Below are 25817 nucleotides of genomic sequence, written 5' to 3'. Positions count from 1 at the left end.
TTTTTTTTATTGGTAGTAAAAGGTATTTTGACAGCAACAATTTTCTGACAAAAAAAAGAACACACAAAAACACCACAAATACATTAGTAAACAAATGAGACGCAGTCCTTTAGATCAGAAAATAAACATATCGTGACTGCTGCAAAACAGGGGTCTAAACGGTGCTTTACACCTGCGCAGAAGGATTAAAGGTCTTCTTAACGTGATCACTTTGGTTCCCGTCCCTGGGGCTGATCTCTTTAGTCAGTTCAAGTGTCATGAAATCTCTTGTAAGGAGCTTGGTTGGATCCCAAACAAACAGTCTCGCTTGTTAAAATCTGAATGACTTCATTCCCGACAAGGGATCTGGGGTGAGGAACTTTAAGCCACTAGTGTGTCAACAAATGGTTCAAAAGGTGGGATTCATCTTTAACAGAATGACACAGAAACTTGAAACAAACAATGACTGCTGATGAATCTGTATGATGGGATATTTTTTCCATCACATGAAAATCACATTGTTGATACACAAGGAATTAAGCTGTTTCAGTGTATTTCATCTTTCTGAAAAAACAAGCGCACACACACACACACACGCACACACGCACACACACGCACACACGCACACGCACACACACGCACACACACACACACACGAGTGAGTTTCACAGTTCTTTCTTGACCTTGAAAACACAAGTCGACAAAAACAATTCTCAAGGTCTATTTAGCATCTGTTCTAGAGCTTTTGACCAGATCACATGATCATCATACTCTTGTTGGACATCTGGATGTTTGAAAATTCCATTTAAATTTTTCCATTTCATCTTACTGCTACATCGATGAAGAGACCTTCAAGTTCTGGGACAAAATGTAAAGTTTGAACGTCTTCATTTTCATGACAAGCGGGCGGACTGGATCTGCTGATGAAGGTCATGAAAGCTCCAGGACAGCTACTAAATGAACCTTAAAGGTAAGAATGTTTTGTCAAACACGATCAATGTTTCAGCATCCTCTTCTGCTCAAATCTCATCTTGAGCTCTGAGACCAGCGCTAAGTTCACAGTGTCCTGTCTGTTCATATTTGGCTTCTTTCTAGGTTTGGGTGCCACTGTTCCTGAGACGGTTGGTACCGCCCACTGCCTCTGCCCTGGGATGTAAGTGGGTGGTGGAGGGGGAAGAGATGGGGCGCTCGGCGGCGGAGGCCATTGTCTCACAACAAAATCGGTCACATTGTTGTTATAGTTGACATTCTCCACGATGACCTCTGGCTCTTCCTCATCTACTCTGAATTTCTCTCCGGGAGTTTCTGGTACCTTGAAGGGGTTTCTGAGCTTCCAGGGCTGCTGTGTCGGTGGCCTCCTTCTCACGCGGCGGTTAGGCAGGATCCGGTTGGACTTTTTGTTGCGCATGAATGTTGCAGTGGAGATGATGACTGTGACTATGACCATGAGACTAATGACACCAGCAAGCATGCCTAGGATTTGCAAAGGCTTGTTTCTATTCTGCATCAAAAATGATCCCAAAGGCCCCCCACTGAGTTGGGTCTGTAAAAGAGCACAGGGAGAATTCATATCCATGGGACTGAAGACATTGTCTGTCACACAAAGATTAACTTCTAAATATCGTCCCGTGTATGTACTGTAGTACTGCATGTATTCATGATTTGGCTACAAATTTCACGTGAGGTGCAAAATACAAAACTAAATTAGTATAAATGTACTGCCATAATACTGTACATGTATGTATAAAAACAAATATTTCTCTCTTTCCTGGTGAATGTCTTGCTAATTAAACATACTACAAATGATGATTATAGTTTAAGTTATTGATTCACTGTTTTATATTTTGTCAAGACAAGATCAGAGAGGTTGACTGGGAAACCCATAGCTGAGACCATCCAACATCTGAGAATGAAAATATGAATTCATGTGAAATGAAAAAAAACAAAAAACTAATTTGGTTATTTTGTTGGTTGTTGTGGTGTCATAATGGTGAGTACTAAATCCCAAAAAAAGGGACAATGAGAGAATTGTGCTCCTGTACTCTTTCACAGACACAGTCTTTAACAAAATTCTTTAAAAATGAATCGCTACAAATTCTTGGTACCGCGGAGTAAAAGCTACAGTACTGCTACAGTAGCCCTCCTTATAATCTTTCTGATCTTGCCCTGAGCTTTTACACGGGACTTTTTTACAGAGTTCCAGTACATAAGAGTTGAAATGAAGATTGTCAAAGAAATGGCAAAGGTGACAACGGTCAAACAAATCCCAAACACAGCCCCTGGACGTCTCCTTAGGCCCAAGAAGTATGAGACAAATCTGGATTTGATCTGAAAACATGACAATTGCGATTGTGTGAGAATCATATTCTTCTCCTGACTACAAATTTTTAACTTTAGCTGTGATGAAATTGATCATTCTGCAGAAAAGCTGCACATATTAACTGATCAGATGTTTCAAGACTTGATTATTTGCTTGCATTACAAACCGTTGAATATAGAGGGGAAAAAAGCAGTCACACTACACACTCAGCAGAACAAATTCAATGATTTTTGATTGTGTAAGAGCTATACTTCAATAATACATTGTTAATTTATTTGCTACATTTTTAAAATACCATTATTATGAAATTTAACAATATTTATTTCCATATAATACTATAGTATATAGCAGCCTGTAGCTACACCTAGAAACACATTAGAGCAGCATAAGATGACATTATTGTCCCAAACATAATTAAACACTTTGTTTCAATGCAATTACGTTTTTTAGAATTCAAGTCATATTGTATATAGATATGACCCCTCATATGGTTTAGACTGGCATGTTTCTACTCATATACTTTGTGGCAACTTACAGCTTCAGTGATGTCGATCTTGATGACCGCAGTGGTGCTAAAGGAAGGCTGACCGCGGTCCCGAGCCTGCACCACCAGCGACCAGGTGCAATCTCTGTGCTTGGTGATGTTCTGAATAATGGCCATGGACTTGATGTAGGACTTGAGCATGATCTCCCCCGTGTCAGTGTTGATATCAAAGATGTTGTTGTCTGGCTCAGCTCTCATGATGGCGTACTCAATGACATTGTTTGGTACTTCTGCATCCTCGTCGACAGCCTGTGTAGATGGAGGTGCACTTCAGTAAAAAGATAATGGTGTTGGCTTTACTCTCGAGTTTCTTTTTATCTGACATAGTACATCACGGAAGAGCAAATACCTCTATTTTCACTGGTGCTCCAATCACCATAGTCTTCTCCACGAAGTTGTCGTTGAATGCAGGTGGGTGGTCATTCAGGTCCAACACAGTCACAAAGACCTCAGCTAGGCTGTACTTCCCCTCTGCATCCTCTGCCTTTGCATAAAAGTTATACTTGGACCTCATCTCCGCATCCAGGCTCGCCCACGGCTGGGTGTAGACGATTCCAGATATAGGCTGGATCAGGAACCTGTAAATGAGACAGTATTTTACAATACATTTCAGATTTACTATGCATGTTGAGAGCCACACGGTCTTGAACATTTGCATGTGAACCTTTGTTTTCTTCTAAGAGTAGGCTTACCGAGAATGTGTGCACTCTATTTAATGACATGAGCATTTTGCTCAAGAGCATCTTTGTTAAGCGATGGACAGCACAAAGACTGTGAAGGTAGGCTGCTGATAGCCCTAACCTAAAAACGATGGGTCAACACCTGAAGACAGACTATTAGAGGTGTACAAAGTTACTCTTTTCTAGCTGAGCAAAAGAAAATAGATTACATTTCTGCTGAATGGCAGCATGTTTTTTAAAGTTAATTATCTTTTTAACCAGATATGCAGCACTTAAAACTTTAAAACAATAGGTGATACCACTGTAAATTATCTTAAGTCATGAAAGATTAAACTGTTAACATACAGTGGAAGATAGTTTCACTGACTGACTTGTTTCGTTACCCTACAATGACTTTGTCACAATCAGAAGTAAACAACAGTCTATTTTCTCCTCCAATCCCATTACAGGATTAACAAAGACAGAGGGCAGGAAGGCAAAGATCAAGACAGCCTCCTGTGTACACTAAAGTATTCTACAAGTTATTGTAAAAAAAAGTGGAAAGTCAGACATATAAAATGTATAGTTTTGCAAACGCAAGGAGAAATTTAGCCATTTATTGCTTCATAACAAATTCCAAAGAGGCAGGTTGTAGTATACTGAAGTGACACAGTTTAAAACTGGTTTTGACCAAACAAGCATGCACTGAGATAAACAAAGTGCTCCAAATCTCCCTCTGCTGCTTATTTCGGAAATCCTTCCCCTGGATGCCATGTGACATCACATATCTCCTCTAATTCATCGCTACAGAGCTCAAAATCTCTACTGAGAGGTCCAAAAATACTCTACTACTACCTTCATTTCATCGTACACAGCAAGGGCTTTATTGGAAAGAGCCCTGAGAGATTAAAACAAGTCTCTGCTAACATATACCTGTCTGTTTATGTTGCTGCTGCATGTTACAAGGTCATGTTTCTTTTGCTTTACTGTTTCCAAATCCAGGTATTTTGGTCCAAAAGCATGCAGGTTAAAATTGACTTTGTACAATATACAGGTGATCTTTCAGACTGTATCTGTAGTGATGTGAACGGAAAGGCAAGCTGAGGGTATATTGTGTGTTATTAACAAGAGAACAGTGACGACTGACCTTTTACTCAGAGGTTAGACTTCTAACAGGAAATCTAATAAAAATCGAGATGAGAGAAAATACCAGCAAATCCTCCGAGGGACTACAGCGCATAGGATCAAACTGAACCGAGTTCTAATGTGAAAAACAAGTCTGCTGCTTCTGTCCTGTACTCTTCCAGGCAGATTTTCACGGTAGGAGGTATTCCTAAGTACAGTGGTCTATAATTAAAAAGCCACATCTGTTATTTATTTTAACTAATTTCCTGTTTTTCCACTGTTGACAAATGTATCAACTGCTAATACTGTTGTTTAAGCATTTGTGACTTATTTTTGTATGTTTTCATTCTCATTTGCTGTCACCGCCTGATTTTCTACACATAATGCGTTTACATACATATGACGTAATGGACCAATAAATATTGTCAGTGGAGGCAACAACAAGGTAGCCCGGAATTTAGAAAACATGGTTTGCTTGTTATATAATGTAATGTAATATAATAGATTTATTTTTATTGTGTGGGCTGATAACATCACAAGGATGAGATACATTTCAAGGGGGTGCCAAGTGCTGAAAAAATAAAAAGCGTTTTAGTTAAAGTAACATTCTTATACTCACAAGTCAGCCCCTGATCCGTAGATGGAGTACTTCACATCGCCCCACGGTCCTGAGTCTGGGTCTGTTGCCTGTGGATGAACAGAAAACATTATAGAGAAATTGTTTTTTATGAGTTTGGTTGAGGCATTTGCGTTTGTTAGGTCAGTTTGATAGCAGGTGGAGTAATCTGTAATTCTCCTTTAGGAGTTTGAGCGCAGTATGTGGCTCAGTCAGCTAAGGCATATCACAGTTTCTACGTCATACCGCTGATAAACCTCAAAATATTGATGTTAGATTTGTTTGTACCTCTTTACTAAAGCAGAAAAGAGAACTGTCTGCCGCCGTGGATTTAGTAAACTGAATGAATCTGTGCTGGATTTAAAGATGATATTGCAGGGGTCAGCTATAAAAATACTCTTTTTTGATGTCATAGGAACATCATCATGGGCATCGGCTAATCCGTCTGTCTGTCTGTCGCTGCAGGGAGGCCTGTTCGCTGTCTCAGTGTGTCCAAGGTCACTTGATGGCTGTTCTTTCATCTGATTGAAATTGCCTGGGATCAAGGAAATGAGCCTCTGTAGCGCTCATGCAAGGGCAGGATTTATCAGCAAGCCCCCCTGCTGCTTTGAGCTGATATGAAACAACAAGAGCGATGGATGATAGCAAAAAAAAATGTCATCCATCCATCATTTTTAAACTAAATGACACTGAAACAGGTTGCTAAAAGTGTTTATTTCTGCACACATTTCTGTGCTGCAGCTGCATGTGCTGCTCAGCATTAGGGGGAAAAAATCTGGGAATTTGGTGTTACACAACAAAATGAAAGTGATAGCCATCTGGCAGCTTACCTCGCCTAGCTTTTATCTATGTTTTCACATATTATCCCAACCCCTCAAAAAAGTCGACATGTAGGGAATTAATGGCCCTCTAGGGCATTTTTTTTAAAATCAGCATTCATCTTTAGCTCAGTGACGTACATTGGTGTTGGCATGTATTTTTAGACAGGATAAAGACTCTCTCACCGTGACTGACACCACATTGGAGCCACCGGGTGAGTTTTCTGGAATTCTGGCAATGTAGTATTCTGAGGAGAATTTGGGAGCGTTGTCGTTTGTGTCCAGGAGATGAATGACGATGTCTGCTGTGGCACTGAATCTCTCGGGCGTATCGATCTCAGCTGCAAGTAGCTAGAGAGGAGACAGATTAGAAATATATAGGTGGAAAAAGAGCAATACACAGCAGATGCAGTTGATATAATGCTGCTATTTGTACACTTTCTCACTTTCTCACCTTGTATGTGAGAAAGTGGTGTTTCTCATAGTCCATGGCAGCAGAGTCTTCGACTAAGATTGTGACCTGGGCCTCATTGAGTACAGTCTGAGGGACGACTCGCAGCATCCTTCCCGGTCCGATCAGTCTAAGATTAAATTTAGCATTTGCTCCCTGCGTGAGAACAATGCACGTCATCACATTAGTCAGAATATCTCATTAGTGACAATGACAGTTATATTGTACATGCTTGGATCTATTTATATTAATCTGCATTTGTCACAAAGCTATCGCAGACGTACAGTATAATCCATATAGTATACAGTCCATTCAATCAATATAAAAGCTTTGTATTTATTACAATGATGTATGAGAGATCAATAGGATATATCAGTAGCAGCAGTAGTATTCCTGGTGAAACATAATATCGCTGGACAAAGAGCGCTCGCCCTGATGTTGTAACAGTATTATCAGAGAACACATTTGGTGAACATCAGCCATTTGGACGAGACTCATACAAGGAGCTGGAAACCCAAAGAGACTTGCATAAGCTGACAAATGGCACAGCTAGAGAGCACCTTTTAATTTGTGTTGGCTTACTTTCAAATTTGTGCAATTTTAAAAGGATTGTCTGTGATAATGGCAGGCTTAAAGTCATTTCATGGACGGAAAGGCACAATGAATGCTGATTAAATCAGTCTTTTATTAGATAACAATGTAATTTGGTTGGAAATGAGTGTTGTTACATAATCACTGTAACAAAATCATTATAGCAATCACTGTCTCCTGGTTAACTGAAGCAGCTTTCAACGGTAATAACACTGTATAAGGGCTAAAAGTTGATAACTGCTCAGTAAAACATCACTGAAAATAGCAACTGTTTAGTCATGTTCATATCAGTCAGTGTATGAGAAAATATGGAAGACAATAAGGCCTCCCCACCTGATCGGAGTCGTTGACAGTGATTTTCAGCCCCCGGAGTATCTCTCCCTCAGGTGGATGCTCATTCATGGTCAACTCAAACATGTTCTGAGGGCCGTTCTCTCCGTAGAAAGTAGGGGGATTATTGTTCAGGTCCACCACACGGATCACCACCGTGGTCACCCCGTAGTCCACGAGTCTGCCTTCAGGACTTACTTCTGTTGCCTGGACACCAGGGGTAAAGGTTATGCAGGTCACATCACATTTATCACTGAGACTGTGGGATATCTACAGTAATCTTTGTGAACTGCAACTTACCTTGACTTTAATGTTAAAGATTTCTCTCTTCAGATAGATGGGTAGAGTCAGCAGTGTGATACAACCGCTTGTTTTATTGATGCTAAAAACACCATCGTCACCTGGAGAGACAAACAACAGGCAGACCTATGAGCGCTGTCGATTCATTTCAAAATCACGCTAATGTTCTTTGAGTGAAATGCTTACCTTCCTCAAAGGAATAACGGATTGGATTTGGGTTTCCCCCATCGCCATCTTTGGCAAGAACAGTGAATATTTCAGATCCCTGAGGAAAACAGGTTTTAGATCAATAGTGAGATGAGATTAATAATTAGTGATAGAAGTTAAAGATAACCAGGAGGCAAGAATGGCCTTCCATAAAGCTGGCTTATTGTAAAATATACTGTTGTTCAACTTGATCCGTTAACGGATACTACTGATATACTTAAGGACCTTATTTTTACTGCCATTAAACAACTCTTTTGTGTCACTCTTAACATGATGCAACTCAGAATTTGGTTGCGTAACATTGTCAAAAGAAACGGATGGTATAATGGGTATGATTTTCCAAAACACCTAACAAAGCAGGACATTTAATTCTTCTTCAGATGTATACATTAAAATGTCATGATCCTAATTATTCCCTTTTGAAAGAAAATCAGAGCGAGTAATCTCTCTGATATGACTGCAGTGACATTTTGTGACAGAGATAATGTAGCTTTCACAGAAGTCAGCCGGGGCATTACTGAGAAATGTCAGCAATTAAAGCTGCGTGATATGAGATAATGCTGTCTGTCTTGTGGTGTTTCTTCTTCATAGTGTGAATATAGAAATAAATTACATTCACTATTAGGGTTCCCACGTCTTGCTATGCTGTGTTCAATGTGATGCTCATTTAAGATGTAAATTTATTGCAATAAAAAAAGAAATGTGGCAGATTTTACTTTACAAAATGTTTAAAGATTTGTGCAATGAAGAGTTGGAATACAAACTCAAATGTTTTTAGTTATGAGGTAGAGTCAAAGAAAAAAGTCACTGAAGGTTGTTTTCATACTCACTGGCACTGAGATTTCATAAACGTAGCCAAAATACGGTGTCCCAATAAAAGATGGCGGAGTGTCCTGTGCATCGATTACATTGATCGTCAGGGTAGCAGAGGATGACATAAACTGCTCCTTGCCATTAAAATTACCACCACCATCCTGGAACAAAGGAAATGTGCAGTTTAAATCTACCTTTTTTTTGTTATGTTTATGTAATGTATATACTTTTCTAATGAGGGCATCATATACAGAAAGCCCTGTGAAGGGTTTCTTACCCAAAAGTATTTTGGGCATCCTTGAGGCCTACCAAATGTGTTGAATATATTTCCTTCCTCATAAAACATTTCCAAAGCCGACTTTTTACATCTCTGTATGCCAGCCATGTCTTGGCACTTCATAACAGCAAATAAAATAGCAGACAAAAACTCCACAGGGTACTTGTTTTTGAATTGGAAATGAAAGTACTCTATTGCACAACAGACACATTTAATGAGTTTTGATGCACCTATTACCTTTGCAATGACAGTGACAAAGTGTGTCTTTGTTTTTTCATAGTCCAACATTTCTCCATATTTGATACGCAGGACACCACTATTTCTGTCCATGGCAAACAAAGTGGACTGAGGATTCTGTAACAGAGAACAGGACAAAAGCAGGATTTTAAAAGCACACACACAACACACTTTTTAGGTCACATGAGTAAAAGCCTGTCGCTGAAACCCCCTAAACCTCATTTACAACCACTCACGTGATATATCATGAAAAGTGGTCAGATGGTTGCATAAAAACACTCAATAGCCACTTGAATTGGGCCGCATCATCCATAGAGTCCATCTCTCTGTACATCTGGATGTAAAGAGCCCATATGCTCAAGGACAGGGTAGGTGAAAGCTGCTCTGTCCAGATGTGCAGTGCCTCAGTTGTCACTGTCAGTCCAGCTGTTCTTTGGTTCTAATAGCCCAAAGTGCAAACTAACATTCTCTGCCACCCCGGCCAAAGCAGCCCTCTAAGCCTCCAATACCTGACACAAATGTAATTGTGATTTAATCCCCATCCTCATAACTACTCCAGCATGTTCAGGCACATGCACACATGAGCACTGGAATAATCCAACTGATGTTAACCTTGTTATCAGTACATCTATACATTATTTCCATGACAGGCAGATTAACATTAGAGCTGGCACTTTCAGCTAGCTTTTCATATAAGGAGAATTTAAAAAAAATGTTTTGTTTGTGCTTATTTCTTATTTCTTATCTGAATGTATTTACTGCAGAAGCTTGAGTGAGTCTTCTGTGAGTGGGCCAAGTGATACCTGGAGGAAGTAGGTGACTGAGCCTCCGGAGCCTGTGTCTTTGTCCACTGCCTCTACTTTGTAGATGCTGCTGCCAGACTCAGTTGTCTAAAACACAGAAAATGATTTAGGTCACACCATATAAGGTTTAAAAACAACTAAAGCTAGACATATCTACTTTTATATTTTTTTCAGTAATATAATGTCCTTTAAATTGTATGCAGGGAGACACTTCTGGTTCATAGAGTATACACTTTTGGCTTAACTTACTTCCAGGACATCAATTAGTGCTGGCATGTTTTGGAATTCAGGTTTTTCATCGTTTGCATCCATTACAAATACTGTGACTCTTTCCACAACCTAACAAGATAAATAAAAAAACCTCATGAAACATGTTCAAAGTGATTTTAGTTTGATGTATTATAAGGGATAATCTCACACTGAACCAAATCCTTACCTTGCTTCGCCCATCTGTGATGCTGACAAGAACGTCAATAGAATCTTGTTTCTGGGCAGACAGAAACATTTTTAGTTTTTTAAAGATATTTAAGTTCACATAAAAAGTTAAATTGATCATTTGTTCTACCTTAGTGTCCTCTGAGACCTATGTTAAATGTACCTCTCTATCAAGCTGTTCGACCAATGTAATGTTTCCAGATTTGGGGTCGACCCTGAAGTATTCTTTGGACCCTGGATCAAAGGAAACGCCATACCTCACCCCCTGTCCCTCAGGGTCTGTGCCATTGAGACAGTAGATCGTTGTACCTGAAAATACATGTCATAATTTAGTCAAATTAGCTTCAGGAGCTGACTGGTTCAGACATATTTGTAGGAGAGAAAATGTATCATTAAAAAATGTGTGTGTATATACAGTATATATACATATATATGTATGTTACTTTTCCAAATTTAAGAATAAAAGATCACTTGCTAAAACTGGCTCCAAATGCAAAATTACCAGCCTTTAACCCACAATCAAAGAGTGTAGTAAACCCATTGTTTGGGCCAAACTGCTATGGAACAAACCAAACTGAGACACAATAACCAGCAGTGTAGTAATACTTAAGTACCCTGACTGGAAGGTGTCGAGGGACGGCTGCACCAAATTCACAGCCAGCAAACTGTTCCTCACTTCAACAAGTGAGCATGTTAGTGTGAGTATGTACGTGCCGCTTGTTCAGCTATCAAAGACTATTTAACATCCAGGGCTCATGCCAAAACATGCCATTGTCATGATTGGTTGTTCCACCAATGTTCCAGAGGTTGAACTTACCAACAGCCGTATCCTCCGAGAGACTAAACAGTGCCAGGTTCCCATTGTAGATGTAGGGTCCATTGTCGTAGAAATAAGGGGCAAAGTCTGCATGTGCTAAGGACAGTGAAATAAAACCATCATTAAAAGCTTGAACGTTTTGGAGGGGTACAAATATTGTGTTTGTTGTGGCATGGGTGGTATGCTGCTGTACTGTCTATTAATGTTTACCACGGACACCATTTACTGTTAGCTGACTGATGTGTTTTTTTTTCTGTTGTTGTTTTTCTTGTTTACCTTTTTCTATTTTTGCTGTGTTTTTTTTACTTTCTTCTTCTTATCTGTTTATGGTTGCTTGTAAGCTTTTAAGCTTTTTTGGTGTTCAGCAATATGTAAATTGTCACTTCTTACAATGTCTTTGCATAGAGGGAATATACAGTATACCATTTAGTTTTTGAAAATGCTCTGATGATGAATTGTATGTTCATGCCAAACCTAATAAAAGTTAAAAAGTATAATGTGATTCACTTTAAAGTGAGACTAGAAAAACAAAAGAAATAAATCTTCCTCTAACAAATTGAACATTGAATTCCTAAGCTTCAAAACACACCCTCACAAACAGTACTTGGTCTGGTATAACCAGAAGCTTGTGATGGTTAATGTTTGCTAATATTAGCAAATGAATACTAGATATTGCTCTTCTGTCCTTTTTATCCAGTAACCATCACAGTTACATATAGTCTTGCTTTAAAAACCAGGGACATAAACCAAGCTCAGTCAGTTTGACTGGGATTACAGGTGAGTTACGTCAACCTCCAAAGAAAACTTTTCTATACATAGCCCTGTGATCTCTGGTGGCAGAAATAATGCTGTTGTTGTTTAGAATATCACGACCAACTGAATATTAAAAACAAATTAAACAAATCAGTATAACAGTCATACAGAGTGATATATATAAGTGATGTATATAAATAAGAGCAACTAACCAGGTTAGGCAACAATATAAATTAAAGGAAACAGGATATAATTCAATTATAAACCGAGAGAGATGTAAAATCATCAACTCAGAAAATATATCTGAACAGCATTCACAATCTGATCACAGCAATATTCCAACGTTAAGCAAATAATTAAGAAGTGAAACTCACCAAAGCAGGGGTGTACAAAAAGAAAAAGCAGTGGAAAATGTAATATCTTTACATTCTTCATCGTAAAGAATGAAGTCATGAAACCGCACCATGAAGACGGCTCCGTCTAGAGTCCTGTACATATGATGCAGCTCTCAAGGTGTTGGTGTGCGACTGGAGAAGGCTAAAGGCAGATGCTTACAAGCTAATCCAATGACACTGATCTTAAGAGTTACTCCTGGGCCCAACTGGGCTTCTTCAACCACCAATCCACCGGAGACGGCTCTGTCAAAACTAGGATATAACAAAACTTTGCAGATGATGGACATGTATATTTTTCACATTATTTGTTTTTGATGTAAACAAACATGCAATTTTCCGATCAGCTAAATATCTTGGAAAAAATATATATAATTATATCATGGAAGAGATGCTTTTGTCTGAAGGTAAGAAAGCTAAACTCAAAATAGTATGGCGATACAGATGTAAAATTCAATACTACTCTACAGTCTGTAAACTTTGATAACTGGCTAAAACGTTTCTGTATCGACTGTTTTGAGTAATTACCATATCAGCTATTGTAACATATTGCTTGTGATACCATTTGTAGACTGTTATTGTATTAAGAGCCACCTAGTCTACACTGAATTGTACCTCATAGAAAGTGTGTGTCTTTTATGAATGATCATTCTGTATTAAAAGTAACTTCTGTGATCTGTCTTTGACCCATTTTACATAAAATGCTGTGACCACCTCTGACACGGACAAAGGATCTGTACTGTTATAATGGTCAGTGCGTTACACCAACTCTATACAGCATCATGTGCTATGCACTCCACAACCATCTGTTGCATTAGGTAAAAGAAGAAAAAAAACCTCCATGATTTACTCAATTAAAAAAATGATCACAAAACAGAGGAGGATGTAGATGAGGACAATGAACGATCTGATGAGATTGTAGTCTTGGTCTGATTCCTTTGCTGTCAGGAAGAAACCATGAAGTGAATGTGTATTAAAACAACTGAGAAATCTAAATAAATGATAATATCAAACAAGGCACAATGACATTTTAACCATATCGGAATTATGTTTTTTATTTTACCTGCAAAGTATTGTTTTGTTTTGTTTATTTGCATCTTTCTTAATTCCTTTCTTTCTTTCTTTATTTCAATGTTTACTAGGTCCATTGTGTGGTGAGCCTCTTTAATTAAAAAAGGCAATGACTCTTTGAATGGTATTTTGGGCACTGAAGCTGGCTAATCTTCTTGTTTGATAATCTTGTTTTATAATCTAAAGCCACCCAGAAGTAAACTCTTGTAAATAAATGTTGTGTAAAATTAAATTCTGTGGTCCTGTATTTGATAAGGATCGCCTTTCTACAACCACTAACCTGTCGTTAGGTTACTGTATGTCTTCAAGTTTACGAGTTAGTTTAATTTTCAAAAAACATTTCCATTAATTCAGACAAAAATTGGGTTATTGCAACTCAAAGTGCCTCAAATGACCCAGTTCTATTCAATTTAATACACTTAAAAAGAAACAGTGTGTAGCATTTATGTCGATCTATTGGAAGAAATAGAATATAATATTAATATGTATGTTTTCTTTTGTGTATTATCACCCCAAATAGGAATAGTTGGGTCATCGTTACCCTAGAATGAGCCATTTCTATCTACATACAATGGAGCGATGTTTCTACAGTAGCCCAGAACGGACAAACAAGAAGCTGTATTTTGGTGTCGGCCACCGTAGTTCTCCTACAGGTTTGGCACACAGGAGAAGTTTCAGTTGGTCGCAATCTGCGAACCTTCTCGCTGGATGCCACCAAATCCTACACACTGCACCTTCAATAGATCTAAAAATATATTTTTTACTAGCTGCAGTGTGCGAACATGTCATGTACTATGATCTGGAATCAAGGGAAAAAAACTAGCTATTGTTACATTTTTACAGATACAGTTACATAAAAAAAAAGAGAATAAGTCAACAGAACAACTGTTCGTGGAAGAGGATTTACACACATGAATAAACCTTTTACAGTCCATTCTCATACTGAAATTAAATCTACTTTATAATCTGAGTGGTGCTGGTAGAATCTACAGTATGTAGCATGAGCTCAGTGAATGCTCGCTGCACGAATTATATTCACGGCAACATATTCAAAGGCAAATCAATGATTTGTATGCCCTTTGAAGCAGAATATACATAACTTTTACACAATGGGCATACAACATATTCACCAGAAAAGATCACCTGTCAAGTTACTTATGTATGTTGGTGGTCAAGGCCGTGGCTTCAGGTTTAATTCTCATGGTCCAGATGGCTGGCCGATAGATTAACCCACTGTGCTCTAATCTCTCCTCATCTTGTAATACGCAGAGCCTGTCTGTAGCACACATGCTCCATAAGAGATACATGTAAAGCACAATCAGCGCACACAATGTTACCTTCCATTGGTGGATATGTTGCATATAGTGTGCAACATTATGTGAGTTTACAAAAACATGGTCTTTTCTTTATCATCTGTCAGAGTTAAGCGGACCGTTGTTAAGAAATGTTTAAACCTTCAGATGTGTGCCAGTGTATACATTCTATTGTAATACCTGACACTGAAGCTTAAATGTGAAAGTGTCTTTGCACGGGTTACTGCAAAAAATCATAAGGATAAAAGCTCACTGCTCATCTGTAGTCATCTTCTTAGTTTCTAATCCTGTGCCTTCAATCACAGCGGCATGCTGACCTCTTTGTTCCTGTTGGGGACGGAGCTACGAGGCTGCCCATAGGGAAATTTCAGGGAGATGCTCATCACTTCAGCTTGCTGCTGCATGCGCGTCATTTCATCTGGATTATTGTCATCAATAGACAAAACTACGTTGAGTGGTCTCAGTGTATCCTGACGGTATTAGTATAGACCAGCCACTGACACAAATGCACCATGTCTCGAATCATGTTTAGTTCGATCATTTAATATTATTCTATTTTATTGTACATATTGTATATATATGTTATATTTTATATTTTTACTGTGTTATTTTTATTGCTTTACCTGTATCTATAAATGCTGCTGTAGCATAAAAATGTCCCCTTGCGGGATTAATAAAGTATCTATCTATCTACATACACGTTTCCTTCTTTGCTGCATCACAAGACAATTGTATGACGAGAGCAGCAGTCATCTGTCTTTGGGACTAAAACACTTGAATGAGTTCTGCTCCAACACAGCTCAATTTCTCAGGTTAGCTGGCACCGGACTGTTCATTATATCCTAACATGGTGCACCTGCTTTTAGCTACTCTGCTGTACATACCTGGTTAACACTTCTAGTGGATCTCAGACTTTCTTTAAAATTGATACTTTCAAATGCAAGCAAATAATGTTTGTCTGCCATCACTTTTAATTACACACTAATTAAAAGTGTTCTTCTTTCATCTATTCATCTATTCTGTTTTTTCTGTTTTTCATTATATTTTACTTTATTATTGTCTTCCCTTTTTTGTCTCAGTGACTTACATTAAGCACTTTGCATTATCCTGTGTATGAAATGTGCTGAATAAATAAAGTTGCCTTTCCTGGCCTTTTCTGCAAGAAGTTGTTTTATTTAAATTGTAAGGAAAGAAACAATGTGTGCACTCATCAATGGGTGGGCTGTGGCATAAAAATATATCTATTTCAGGCACTCAAGTGCCTGGTTAAAGAGAAAAAGCCTTCAAAAGATATGAGCCAGTACATTTTAAAAATACTGTGTTATTTTAAATCAACCAAAAACAATTGTGTACCATATTTGTTTATTTTCTCATGATATAATAAATGCTGAAGCATTTAAATGTGTTTTAACTCCAAAAGACATGGTTGAGAAAATGTTTCCCTCAGCGACATTTGGGTTTGCTGTGTATGATAACGTTACGTGGTTGAAGTTGAGAGCACGTTTTTGGCTATTCTTCAAAAAGTGATGTTGACAGAGAGAGCTGCAAACGGAATTAGTTTGGCTCCAGTCATGTTTATATCTCTGAAACGTGAGGGTGTGCAGACTACCAAATAATCGTTTCACTATGACATCAAGAACATTTTGGATTACAAGAGTCCTAATCATACCAAAAATATGTCCATCGTGTATGTGAAAAAGCATCGGTATATCAATCATATGTCTCCATTCTAAATAACCAATGTTTTCATAGTGTACAGTGTTGGTAAAATTATAAATTTAAATATTTGTTTCTGAAAAAATTAGATTTACCAGGTCCAAAATAGAAAAGGAAACTTTGAATAGTTTGTAACCTACAGTGTGTGACTAGGATCTGTCTGTTAGAGTACCTGTTGTCAAGACACCCAATTCAGCTTTACCATTTTGGATTATTATTGATAATCTCCAGTGCGGTTTGCCAAGGGCAGAGGTTCGCTTTTAGGCCCGGTCCACTCTAAAACTAGGTCACTCCTTTAATCTCTCCATGTAGAGTATACTGTAGGTTAACAGCCCTTTCATTTCATAAACCTCGGAGAGTGCTAGCAGCGTCAATACGGAGCCATGAACTATGCAAAATCCTAAAAGACATGACACACTTCTGCAGGAATCATCATGGATTGAAAAGACCGCACCAGCAGAAACAAAACAACAACAAAACCCTCAGGCCTTGGTAGTGGTTGTCACTGGAACCTCAGCAACATATTTGATACACTTTATAGCTAAAAAAAAGTGATGCTGACACACATCATGTTGGCTTCTGGTGCTAAAACTAAGCCTGTGCTCTCAGGCAGACAGCCCATCTCTGATACGCTGCTCCAGCTGGCTCCATTCCTTTACACTGCTGCCCTCAAGTGGTGAAACACTTCTAGTGAATGTCTGGAAATATTTAGAAATTAATTATTAATCTGGATTTGTAAGGACCAATATATGTACATGATAAAAACATTGGACCAAATTAGAGAACTTCAAGGTTCATTGTGCAATGTGAAGCACGTCGCTTCACATTCTTCAAATCCAAGTAGATATCTTATTTTACAAGGTCAACAGGGGTGCAGTCAGCACAAATGTCCAAGTCATGAGCAATGAAGAATGTTATAAAGTAAAACTGAAAGCCAAAGATGTTGAGGGAAAATTGTTTTTATTGTTGTCATATTTTTGCCGTTTTGTTTTTAAGTTTGTTATTTAACTTTCCTTTGGAAAATACATTTTAAATTTCAAAATGTAATTTTCCCACCACAGTATATGTTTATTCATGTCTTACCAACACAACTAGCCAATGTTAAGATTAAGATAGCAATATTTTGTACTCTAGGAGGCTAAACTGTGTTGCTCTGTCTTAGGATGTGTGAATCGGTTATGTGACATGTGCTTCACGCAGGGATAAACAGACATTGTATTATTTTATGACAAACATTCCTAAATTAACCGGGTACACTATTGTCTTTTTAACTTGACTAAATTTTCGGTTGCAACATTCACAACGTGCAATTAAATGACATTTAAATACCTAAAACAGTGTACAAACAAAGGGGGTCTTTATACATAATTGCAGGGTGTTTTGGGGATCACGTGACCTCGCCTACACAGGATGTCCCACGCAGAGAGAGAGGGGGGACGCGAAGCGTGGCTACAGTCGGCTCGCTCGCGCAGTGGCATCCAGCACGTGGGGAAAGTTGGGGAAACTTTAGAAGCGATGATATTGAAACTGATTTTAAGGCAAATTAGTGCATCTATCTGTCGGGTTGACGGGGATTTCAACAATTGCCTCTGTGGCACAGAGTTGTTGCTTTTTTAACTCCATATTTAATCAAAATTGCAATACCATTTTTTTTTTAAATTTCCGCTCGCCGTCCGTTTGCACCTCCTTTAATGTCGGTGTTTCTGCAAGACGTCCGTGCCTCCGCGCTGCCTCTCATTCATCCGGCAGAGGAGAGGAGCCCGCGTCCGAGGACACAATGAAGCAGTGTGTCCTTCTCCGACACAATGCAGCAAGATGCTACGAGGGGAACGACACTGTTTCTCACAAGGTCAGGGACGTTTTTGCTCGATTGCAGAGAGAGAGAGAGAGAGAGAGAGAGAGAGAGAGATCAGCTAAAGGTTTGTAACAACCGATGCACGAACATCACCACATCTCGTTTTTTTTCTGGCAGGAAATATCTCAAAGCTTAAAAAACAAGAACCGACAGAGCCACACGGTAGAGACTGAAAGCATCCTGCTGCCATGCACGAAAAACGCGATATGAATAACGATGAAGTCTGTCACTATTCCCCACTGCTCTCAAACCACGCATGTGTGATGTGCATTTCTGATATGGTGCAGGTATAAACAATGATTGCACGGATACGGAGGCTGCCGCTGTCTCCTACAATCAATAACTCCCTCTAGATTGAAGTTAGTTACTCAGAGAACCATTTTTTTCCAGATTGAATGTTGGATATTCGAAAGCATCGGAGACTAATATAGTAAGCAGAAGTGTTCATTAGTCTGGATTCATTCTGGTTCAGTGGTTGGTAATGCTCCTGAATTGAATGCCCCCTCCCCCCTAATGACGGCTATAGTATTCAATAGGCACCATACAGACCCCCCCACACACACATACACATATATAGGGGGTAGGTTTCGTTATTTCCAAATGACATCCAAACTAAAATCAATGAATCACATGGAAATGATGAACAGTACAGATTGAAACGGTTTTCAGTATTTGCCTATAATTGTTCATTGGACGAACAGCAAAGCCTTAAGTGAGAATTTAGCTTTCCAGTGTCTCCATGAGATGCAGCTTCAAGCCTTTGAAGGCAGCCATTAATGTAATTTGTAGTGAGATGATAAACAGAGTGATGTGCGTTTCTGCTTGAGTAGATAGTCAGATTTGCCAAGCGCTCCAGTGACTCTTGAATATGTAAAAGTGCTCAGCTCAAGTGCTTCAGCCTGACAGTTTGACGGCTATGGTGTATTAAGCTCAGATAATTGGGTGATATTTACTTACAGAGCACACAATCCCTCCACAAAACTGTGTCCTTTTCCCCTAATGATATGCTTTGTAGAAATTATTCACCGCCTTGACAGGTCCAAATGGCATGTGTGTGTGTGTGTGTGTGTGTGTGGACGGGGGGGGGGGGGGGGGTCTACACTTATTTTTCAGTAACATGGAAATTGACAATGTATTCGGAATTAAGAAATTTGTTATACTGAATCATTTCAAAATGATGTCGGAATAGTTAATTTGTTCAAAAGTCCTTCGAAGGAGCAATGTGGCACCAATGCGAGGCTACTTAAATGTGGCTTGTCTTCCTTAACTGATTTGCCTCAATATGTATGAGTTCAGGTTGCTTTGATAGTCTTTGTGGCAGAGTAACACAATACTCCCAAAAGGATGGGACGGATACGACAGTGGAAACCGCTTATAGTGATCAAGTAGTCCACGTACAGTGTTCATTTTAGCTCTTTTCATACGTGACAACGTGTGGATAAAGATGTTATTCTATTTTTTCAAACTTAACTCCCGCGATACTATGCCTCATGGTAACCCGTCTGCTTCTGGTTGGCTACCTGAGGCTGGTGTTGCGTGGACATTTTAATTATGACAGGAAAAGGAACCTTTTTTTTTTCTTCTATAAATTAAAAACAGTCTGCTCAAAATGAATGGCAAACTGCCAAAAACAGATGCACCAGTGCAACTTGTTCCTCAGGCTACCTCACTCAAACAACGAGAAACAGTCACAACAGTCATCCGCCAGTAGTGACCCGGACAGTGGTGATGACTATAAACATTTCCACTGTACTACGTTTAATGACCAAGCTCTGTCTTGCCCAGCATCTTTCTGCTGATTAACAATTAAATTATGCATCTAAAGATCACTTGACTGTCAACATGGTGAGGCTTGCAACTTCACATTTCCCTAGAAATGTTGCAAATCTGTTGATTTCCAACACTGTTACTTCTGTGTGTACCTGTACAACGGTGCAACTGACTCACTTCTTCATGTGAAAAGAGACTGGGGTGTTGAAATCACACAGCGCTTGAAAACATTTTTACCATGCCCGCTGACTCAGTGCCATGTGGAAGAGCTCACAGTGAAAACCAGTTCTGTTTACAGTAACTCCCTCCCTCTCATCCGTCTTCTTCTTCATCACTGACCCAAGCCTGACCAAGAAGCAATGCCGTCTTTCTCTGGGTTTCTAAGAGGCAAACAAGCTTAAAAAAGCAGCGTGTTGCACAAACTGCGGGACATTCCTCTGGTTTCAGATCAATGCAACTGTTGTTTTGAGCTAAGATTTTTAGTGGTCCTCTCCCATTTTTTCATGGTTCATGCCTTCGACTTAATACAATTTGTCTGTTGTATGATTTCATGGTAGTGCTGGACATATATATTTTCATGTCTTCTTATTCAGTTTTTACCTGTGAAAGTGTTCTCAAGGTTTGCGCCAAACACAGTTTGCAGGATAATGATACACAGTATGTTAAGCGTCATCTTAAAGCAGGAATCACATCTATTTTGCATGCTCTGTCTTTACTGAAGTGTCTTTCTTATTGCAGAATGCAGCTTTAGCCTCTGCATGACAAGCCATGACCAGCACGCAGACTAGACTCTAGACATCCAGTTACAAAGCCAGGACTCAAGAATGAAGACCAAATATGCAATTGTCTTCATCTGTATCGTGGCCCTGGTCATCATCGAAAAGGAAAGCAACATCCTATCAAGGTAAGAGAGAATAAACAACAATCTGTCAATAAGTCACAGGAAAAATGTATTCTTTAGATATAGCCATACTTCTGCGATTTAAGAATTACCACTTGAGAAAAACATCTGTGCCGTCTGTTTTGTCACTGTCAGATGTTTTGACCAAAATAGATATTCTGCTTACCTTCACCCATTACTGCTGCTATCATGAATCCAAATGTCATGTATTTAAATACGCTTATTGACTCTCTGCTGAGTTATATGATGAGATTGATACCACTCTCATATGATAATGATATTGCTCTTTTCATGTAACTCAGAAAGACAGTGAATCTATTTGTTTCCCATAATAACCATCTATTCCTTTTAAGGACAGAGATCATCTGGGTCTGTTGCTGTAACTCAAACATACAGTAGCTCCATGTCAAAGTGTCAGCTAAATATAAAATATAAGACCTATCTCTTTTATGCTGCTAATCCAGCCTCTTTATCTCTTCAGGGTCTCTGATAAACTGATCCAGAGGCAGATACCACAGCAGACCCCACAGACTCCACTGGATTACAGCAACACAACACAAAATGGCTCCCTGACGATGCTCAAAATGCTGCTCTCTAAACGCACCGGTGTAAAACTGAATTACTTAAGTCTCTCCGAGGAGCAAGAGGAGGAAGAGCTCGATGACTTGGGCACATACAGCTTGAGCGGTGGCCATAAGCACATATTGCTCATGGCCACCACGCGAACAGGTTCCTCTTTTGTGGGGGAATTTTTCAACCAGCACGGGGAGAACATGTTCTACCTGTTTGAGCCTTTGTGGCACGTCGAGCGCATGCTGACCACGGCCTCGGAGTCAAACAATGGAACAGTGTTGGCAGGAATCTACCGGGATGTACTCCAGGGGCTCTTCCTGTGTGATTTCTCTTCCCTGGAGAAGTTCATCTCTCCCCCACCTCAGGACCACGTTTCCCCGGCTCTTTTCCGCAGAGAGTCTAGTTTATCGCTCTGTGGAGAATCTGTCTGCAGTCCTGTAATCAAAGATGTTTTTGAAAGGTATTGTAAATTCTCTAGAAACTCCCTGTTGATCAAGTTTACAATGTAGATCCATTCTGAAAAATGAACTAGAATTGAACTGTGATACAGTTGCAAAGAGTGAGGAATAATTTCAGTCCTCTTGTATGGGATGACCTAGAGGCAAAAAATTATAGAAATACTGCCCCTTCCTCTTTGCAACTGTATGAAAGATATCTATGAAAGATGCATTACCATACACAAACTCTACCACTCTTGTCTTAGGTATCACTGTAAGACTCGTCGCTGTGGGCCGCTGAACTTGACCCTTGCGTCTGAATCCTGCCTCTCCAAGCAACACCACGCCATTAAAACTGTCCGTGTGCGTCAGCTGGACACCTTGCAGCCTTTGGTGGAGGATCCTCGCCTGGATGTGAGAGTAATCCAGCTAGTCCGAGATCCACGGGCCATCTTAGCATCCCGCATGGTGGCTTTCTCTTCAAAGTACCAGACGTGGAAGACCTGGGCGCAGGACGGCCAGGTCCCCGAAGACGATGAGGAGGTGAAGAGGCTCAAAGGCAACTGCGACCAGATTAGGATGTCAGCAGAGGTGGGACTAAGCCGACCTCGCTGGCTGAGGAGACGCTACATGTTGGTGCGTTATGAGGATATTGCCCGCTACCCCATGCAGAAGGCAGAGGAGATGTACAGGTTCACAGGGATACCATTTAGTCCCCAAGCTAGGGAGTGGATACTGAGGAACACCCAGACCACACGGGAAGCGAGCGGGATTTACTCCACGCAGAAGAACTCATCAGAGCAGGCAGAGAAATGGAGATTTAGCATTCCCTTCACACTGGCTCAGGTAGTGCAGAGAGTGTGTGGTCCTACCATGAAGCTGTTTGGGTACAGATTTGTGGATGACGAAAAGACACTGATCAATAAGTCCATCAGTTTGCTTGAAGAGAAACTATTTCATTAATCGAGAGGTCAAAAATGTAGCTGTGGATTTGCAAATCGCTGCATGCGATGGACCGGAGCCAGGAGAAGCCATTACTGCACAGACCAAAACCAGTCAGCAAAGGTGCCGTAAAAGACACAACATGTTTTACTGCCGACAGTAAAATTTGGGCCATAAAATAATATTCATACTCACCAATGATGTGCCTCATTGTGATAAATGAAGAGCCACTTGAGAAAGAAAGTATTTATTTACATACTGCGTTGACCGAGAAGCCTGGTACTCGAGCTTTGTGTGGCGCTTTGTATTTCATTTAAAATGAAATAAGCATAGATGTCAAGCCTGACTTGGAAGGTTGTATTGATAGTTGATCATGTTTAGACATTCAGGGATAAACTACAGTGAAAGGGATACGTGTTGTGTTTTGTTTTGTGTGTGTGTCTGAAAGAGAAGATGTTTCTGTTCATAGGGTTTATGACGCTAGTACTTCATTCTGCCCAGTTCAACCTGTATTTTGATACATCTGTACTCAACTAGGAAACTGACAGAATCGATTTATTTAGATTAGACCTGATGTGCTCTCATAGGGCTTTACATATCCGACTCAGGTGAAGTGAATGTGGCATTGCAATTCATGGTGTCTTCATGAGGAGTATTCATACGTCACTGTGAAAATACAGAATCATCTTTGATGTATTTAACCAAAATGCCATTTAAAGCAATTCTCAATATACCATAAAAAAGAGGCCAATTAAGATGGATATATAATACACATGAGGTTGTATAAAATGAGTAGCTATGGAATAAATATCTTACTTCAGATACCTACATGTGTCTTTATCATACAAGTGTTGCTTTTCCTTAAAGCCAGTAGGCAGAGTAGTAATGTATTCTGTACTTATAAACTCTGTGTTCTTGGACACGCATTATTGTGCAAGGAGTTGTCAGCGCCCAACTCAAAGAAAAAAAATCACCAGAAATATTAAAACCAGCAACATTGTAAATACGCCCCCTGTAAATGTATTAGTCGTGAGATTTGTGTATGTTGATGTTTTTGGTGCCAACTAATATACAAGATGCTCATATGTAACTGCATTAATGTGGCCTATCACTTTAAGTGAAGCCCAGGTGCTGTTGCGTTAACTATCACTCTTGATGGTATATATAAAAGTATCCACTGTGGCCCTAGTTCAATGGTAGCATTGTGTTCAGCTTGGCTGAAGCGCTGCGGAAACTGCCGTGCTGCTCATGGAAAGGGATATGCATTAGAGGTACATATAGTAGGGGGCTTATACTAACTCAGTGTTTAAAACATACATATGAATACATTATGACTGGCAGGCCTTGCGTTGCCCAAACTCACTACTGACGTATTTAAGCCAAAAAGGGAATACTAGGAAATACCAAGTTCAGCTGAGAGAATGAGCGTAGTCAGTTTATGCATTCAACCAATTTAGACACCCAGAGTGGCAATAGAGTTGTTAAAGATATGTGTTTGACTGTATACGATGGTGGTTCAACCTTCATGGGGATATGATGCTTTTGTTAACTTGAATTAAATGTTTTCATGGTGGAAATATATTTACAGCAGAGCTGTTTTAAAGGATTTTATGGCAAGTCCAGTCTCAATTCTTGTCAAAGCAAGTCTCAATTCAGGTCCCGGTCTCTTCATCAGCTAAACCAAGTTAACTGCAAGTCTTTCAGGTCTCTGAATGGAACAATTCAAATGCCAAAATATTTGAACTTTTTTTCCCAAAAGCTCTTTAATAGTGATTTTTCCATAGCTGATTGAGAACAAGACCTGTTAATGCATAGGCCTAATACATACATAGCCTGTTCATGTGATGTGGCTATGCAAGTCTTGATTTTACCAGGTCAACACCTGAGATACCAATATTTTGCTTTTAGGGATACAAGTCTCAAGTCCTCATTGTTGTGACTTAAATCCTATTTGAGTAAGTCTACAGCTTTATTTAACAGAAGCAGTTTGTCAAAGTTATGAGTTCTCAGTGTTTACTATTAGAAATAAGTTACCAGAAGAAACAAAGGGTCAAAGGACTATGCTTAAGCAACTACAAATGTATCACACACATGTAAATGTTAGTTTCTTCTATTGAAATAATTACAATTATTTTCTTGTTCCAAAATGATGCGTAGAAGCTTTGAAGCCATTAGTAGTTTCTTTCATGTGTATATGCTGTGTCTGTCAAACATAAGATTGTTTTTTCAGCAGTTCAATAATACAAAATAAAACCAGCAGTTGCTCACCATTTTGCATGCAACGTCATCTTGCAGTGTGACGAACTACGTTACTCTGCCCATGCGTGCCAGCAGAAGAAGTGGAGCAATTGTAGAGAAGTGTTTCTGGTACAAACAGACCCTGTGTTTGTTGTAGTCTATTCTCATTATGTCATGACCTAAGTGTGTTTGTATTTCATCTGTTGTCGGGGATGGAAGTAACACATTTACTTTCGTTACTGTTGGCTAACAAAGTTTCTTTGTGTAAAACATGCAGGTTTTGTTGCAACAAAACATAATACATTAATAACAAAAAAAACTAAAGTTGCATCAGAAAGCTATGACGAACCGTTTGAGAGAGAGAGAGAGTGGAACAAAATCAACGTTAAATGAGCAGCTGCAGCAGAGAAGAAGCTGCTGGTGTGTCAGCGGCTGCAAGAGGGCAGGGCTTCAGAGCGGTGACACTGCAAAGAAACATGTTGTAAATGTGTCCGCTTACTGCCGAGTGTAAGTTTTAAACTAAACACTTTACTG

At 39.4% G+C, this 25817-nt stretch overlaps 2 protein-coding genes across 4 annotated transcripts; one reads left to right on the top strand and one right to left on the bottom strand.

Moving 5' to 3' along the window:
• Nucleotides 1-973: 973 nt before the first annotated feature.
• cdhr1a (cadherin-related family member 1a) lies at nt 974-12510 on the bottom strand. The gene is made up of 17 exons (XM_031874424.1): nt 12450-12510; nt 11323-11418; nt 10669-10814; nt 10507-10557; nt 10320-10409; nt 10071-10157; nt 9268-9384; nt 8771-8914; nt 7920-7998; nt 7734-7834; nt 7437-7640; nt 6516-6668; nt 6248-6412; nt 5247-5314; nt 3193-3421; nt 2835-3092; nt 974-1522 (listed from the first exon to the last, which is right to left on the bottom strand). Exons 1-17 carry the CDS (start codon nt 12508-12510, stop codon nt 974-976), a joined length of 2598 nt encoding a protein of 865 aa, XP_031730284.1.
• Nucleotides 12511-18305: 5795 nt separating this feature from the next.
• chst3a (carbohydrate (chondroitin 6) sulfotransferase 3a) lies at nt 18306-25011 on the top strand. 3 transcript variants are annotated; one of them, XM_031879527.1, is made up of 4 exons: nt 18306-18416; nt 20931-21096; nt 21575-22126; nt 22370-25011. In XM_031879527.1, exons 2-4 carry the CDS (start codon nt 21017-21019, stop codon nt 23064-23066), a joined length of 1329 nt encoding a protein of 442 aa, XP_031735387.1. In that variant the 5' UTR covers nt 18306-18416; nt 20931-21016; the 3' UTR covers nt 23067-25011. The 3 variants fall into 3 exon arrangements, with proteins under 3 accessions (XP_031735387.1, XP_031735369.1, XP_031735377.1); XM_031879509.1 differs by having other exon boundaries at nt 18306-18486; XM_031879517.1 differs by lacking the exon at nt 18306-18416 and having other exon boundaries at nt 19549-21096.
• Nucleotides 25012-25817: the final 806 nt, after the last annotated feature.

This window comes from Anarrhichthys ocellatus, unplaced genomic scaffold (assembly GCF_004355925.1).
Source record: "Anarrhichthys ocellatus isolate YVR2014 unplaced genomic scaffold, GSC_Weel_1.0 scaffold3, whole genome shotgun sequence".
NCBI lineage: Eukaryota > Metazoa > Chordata > Actinopteri > Perciformes > Anarhichadidae > Anarrhichthys > Anarrhichthys ocellatus.
This window is presented reverse-complemented; position numbering and strand designations above follow the sequence as displayed.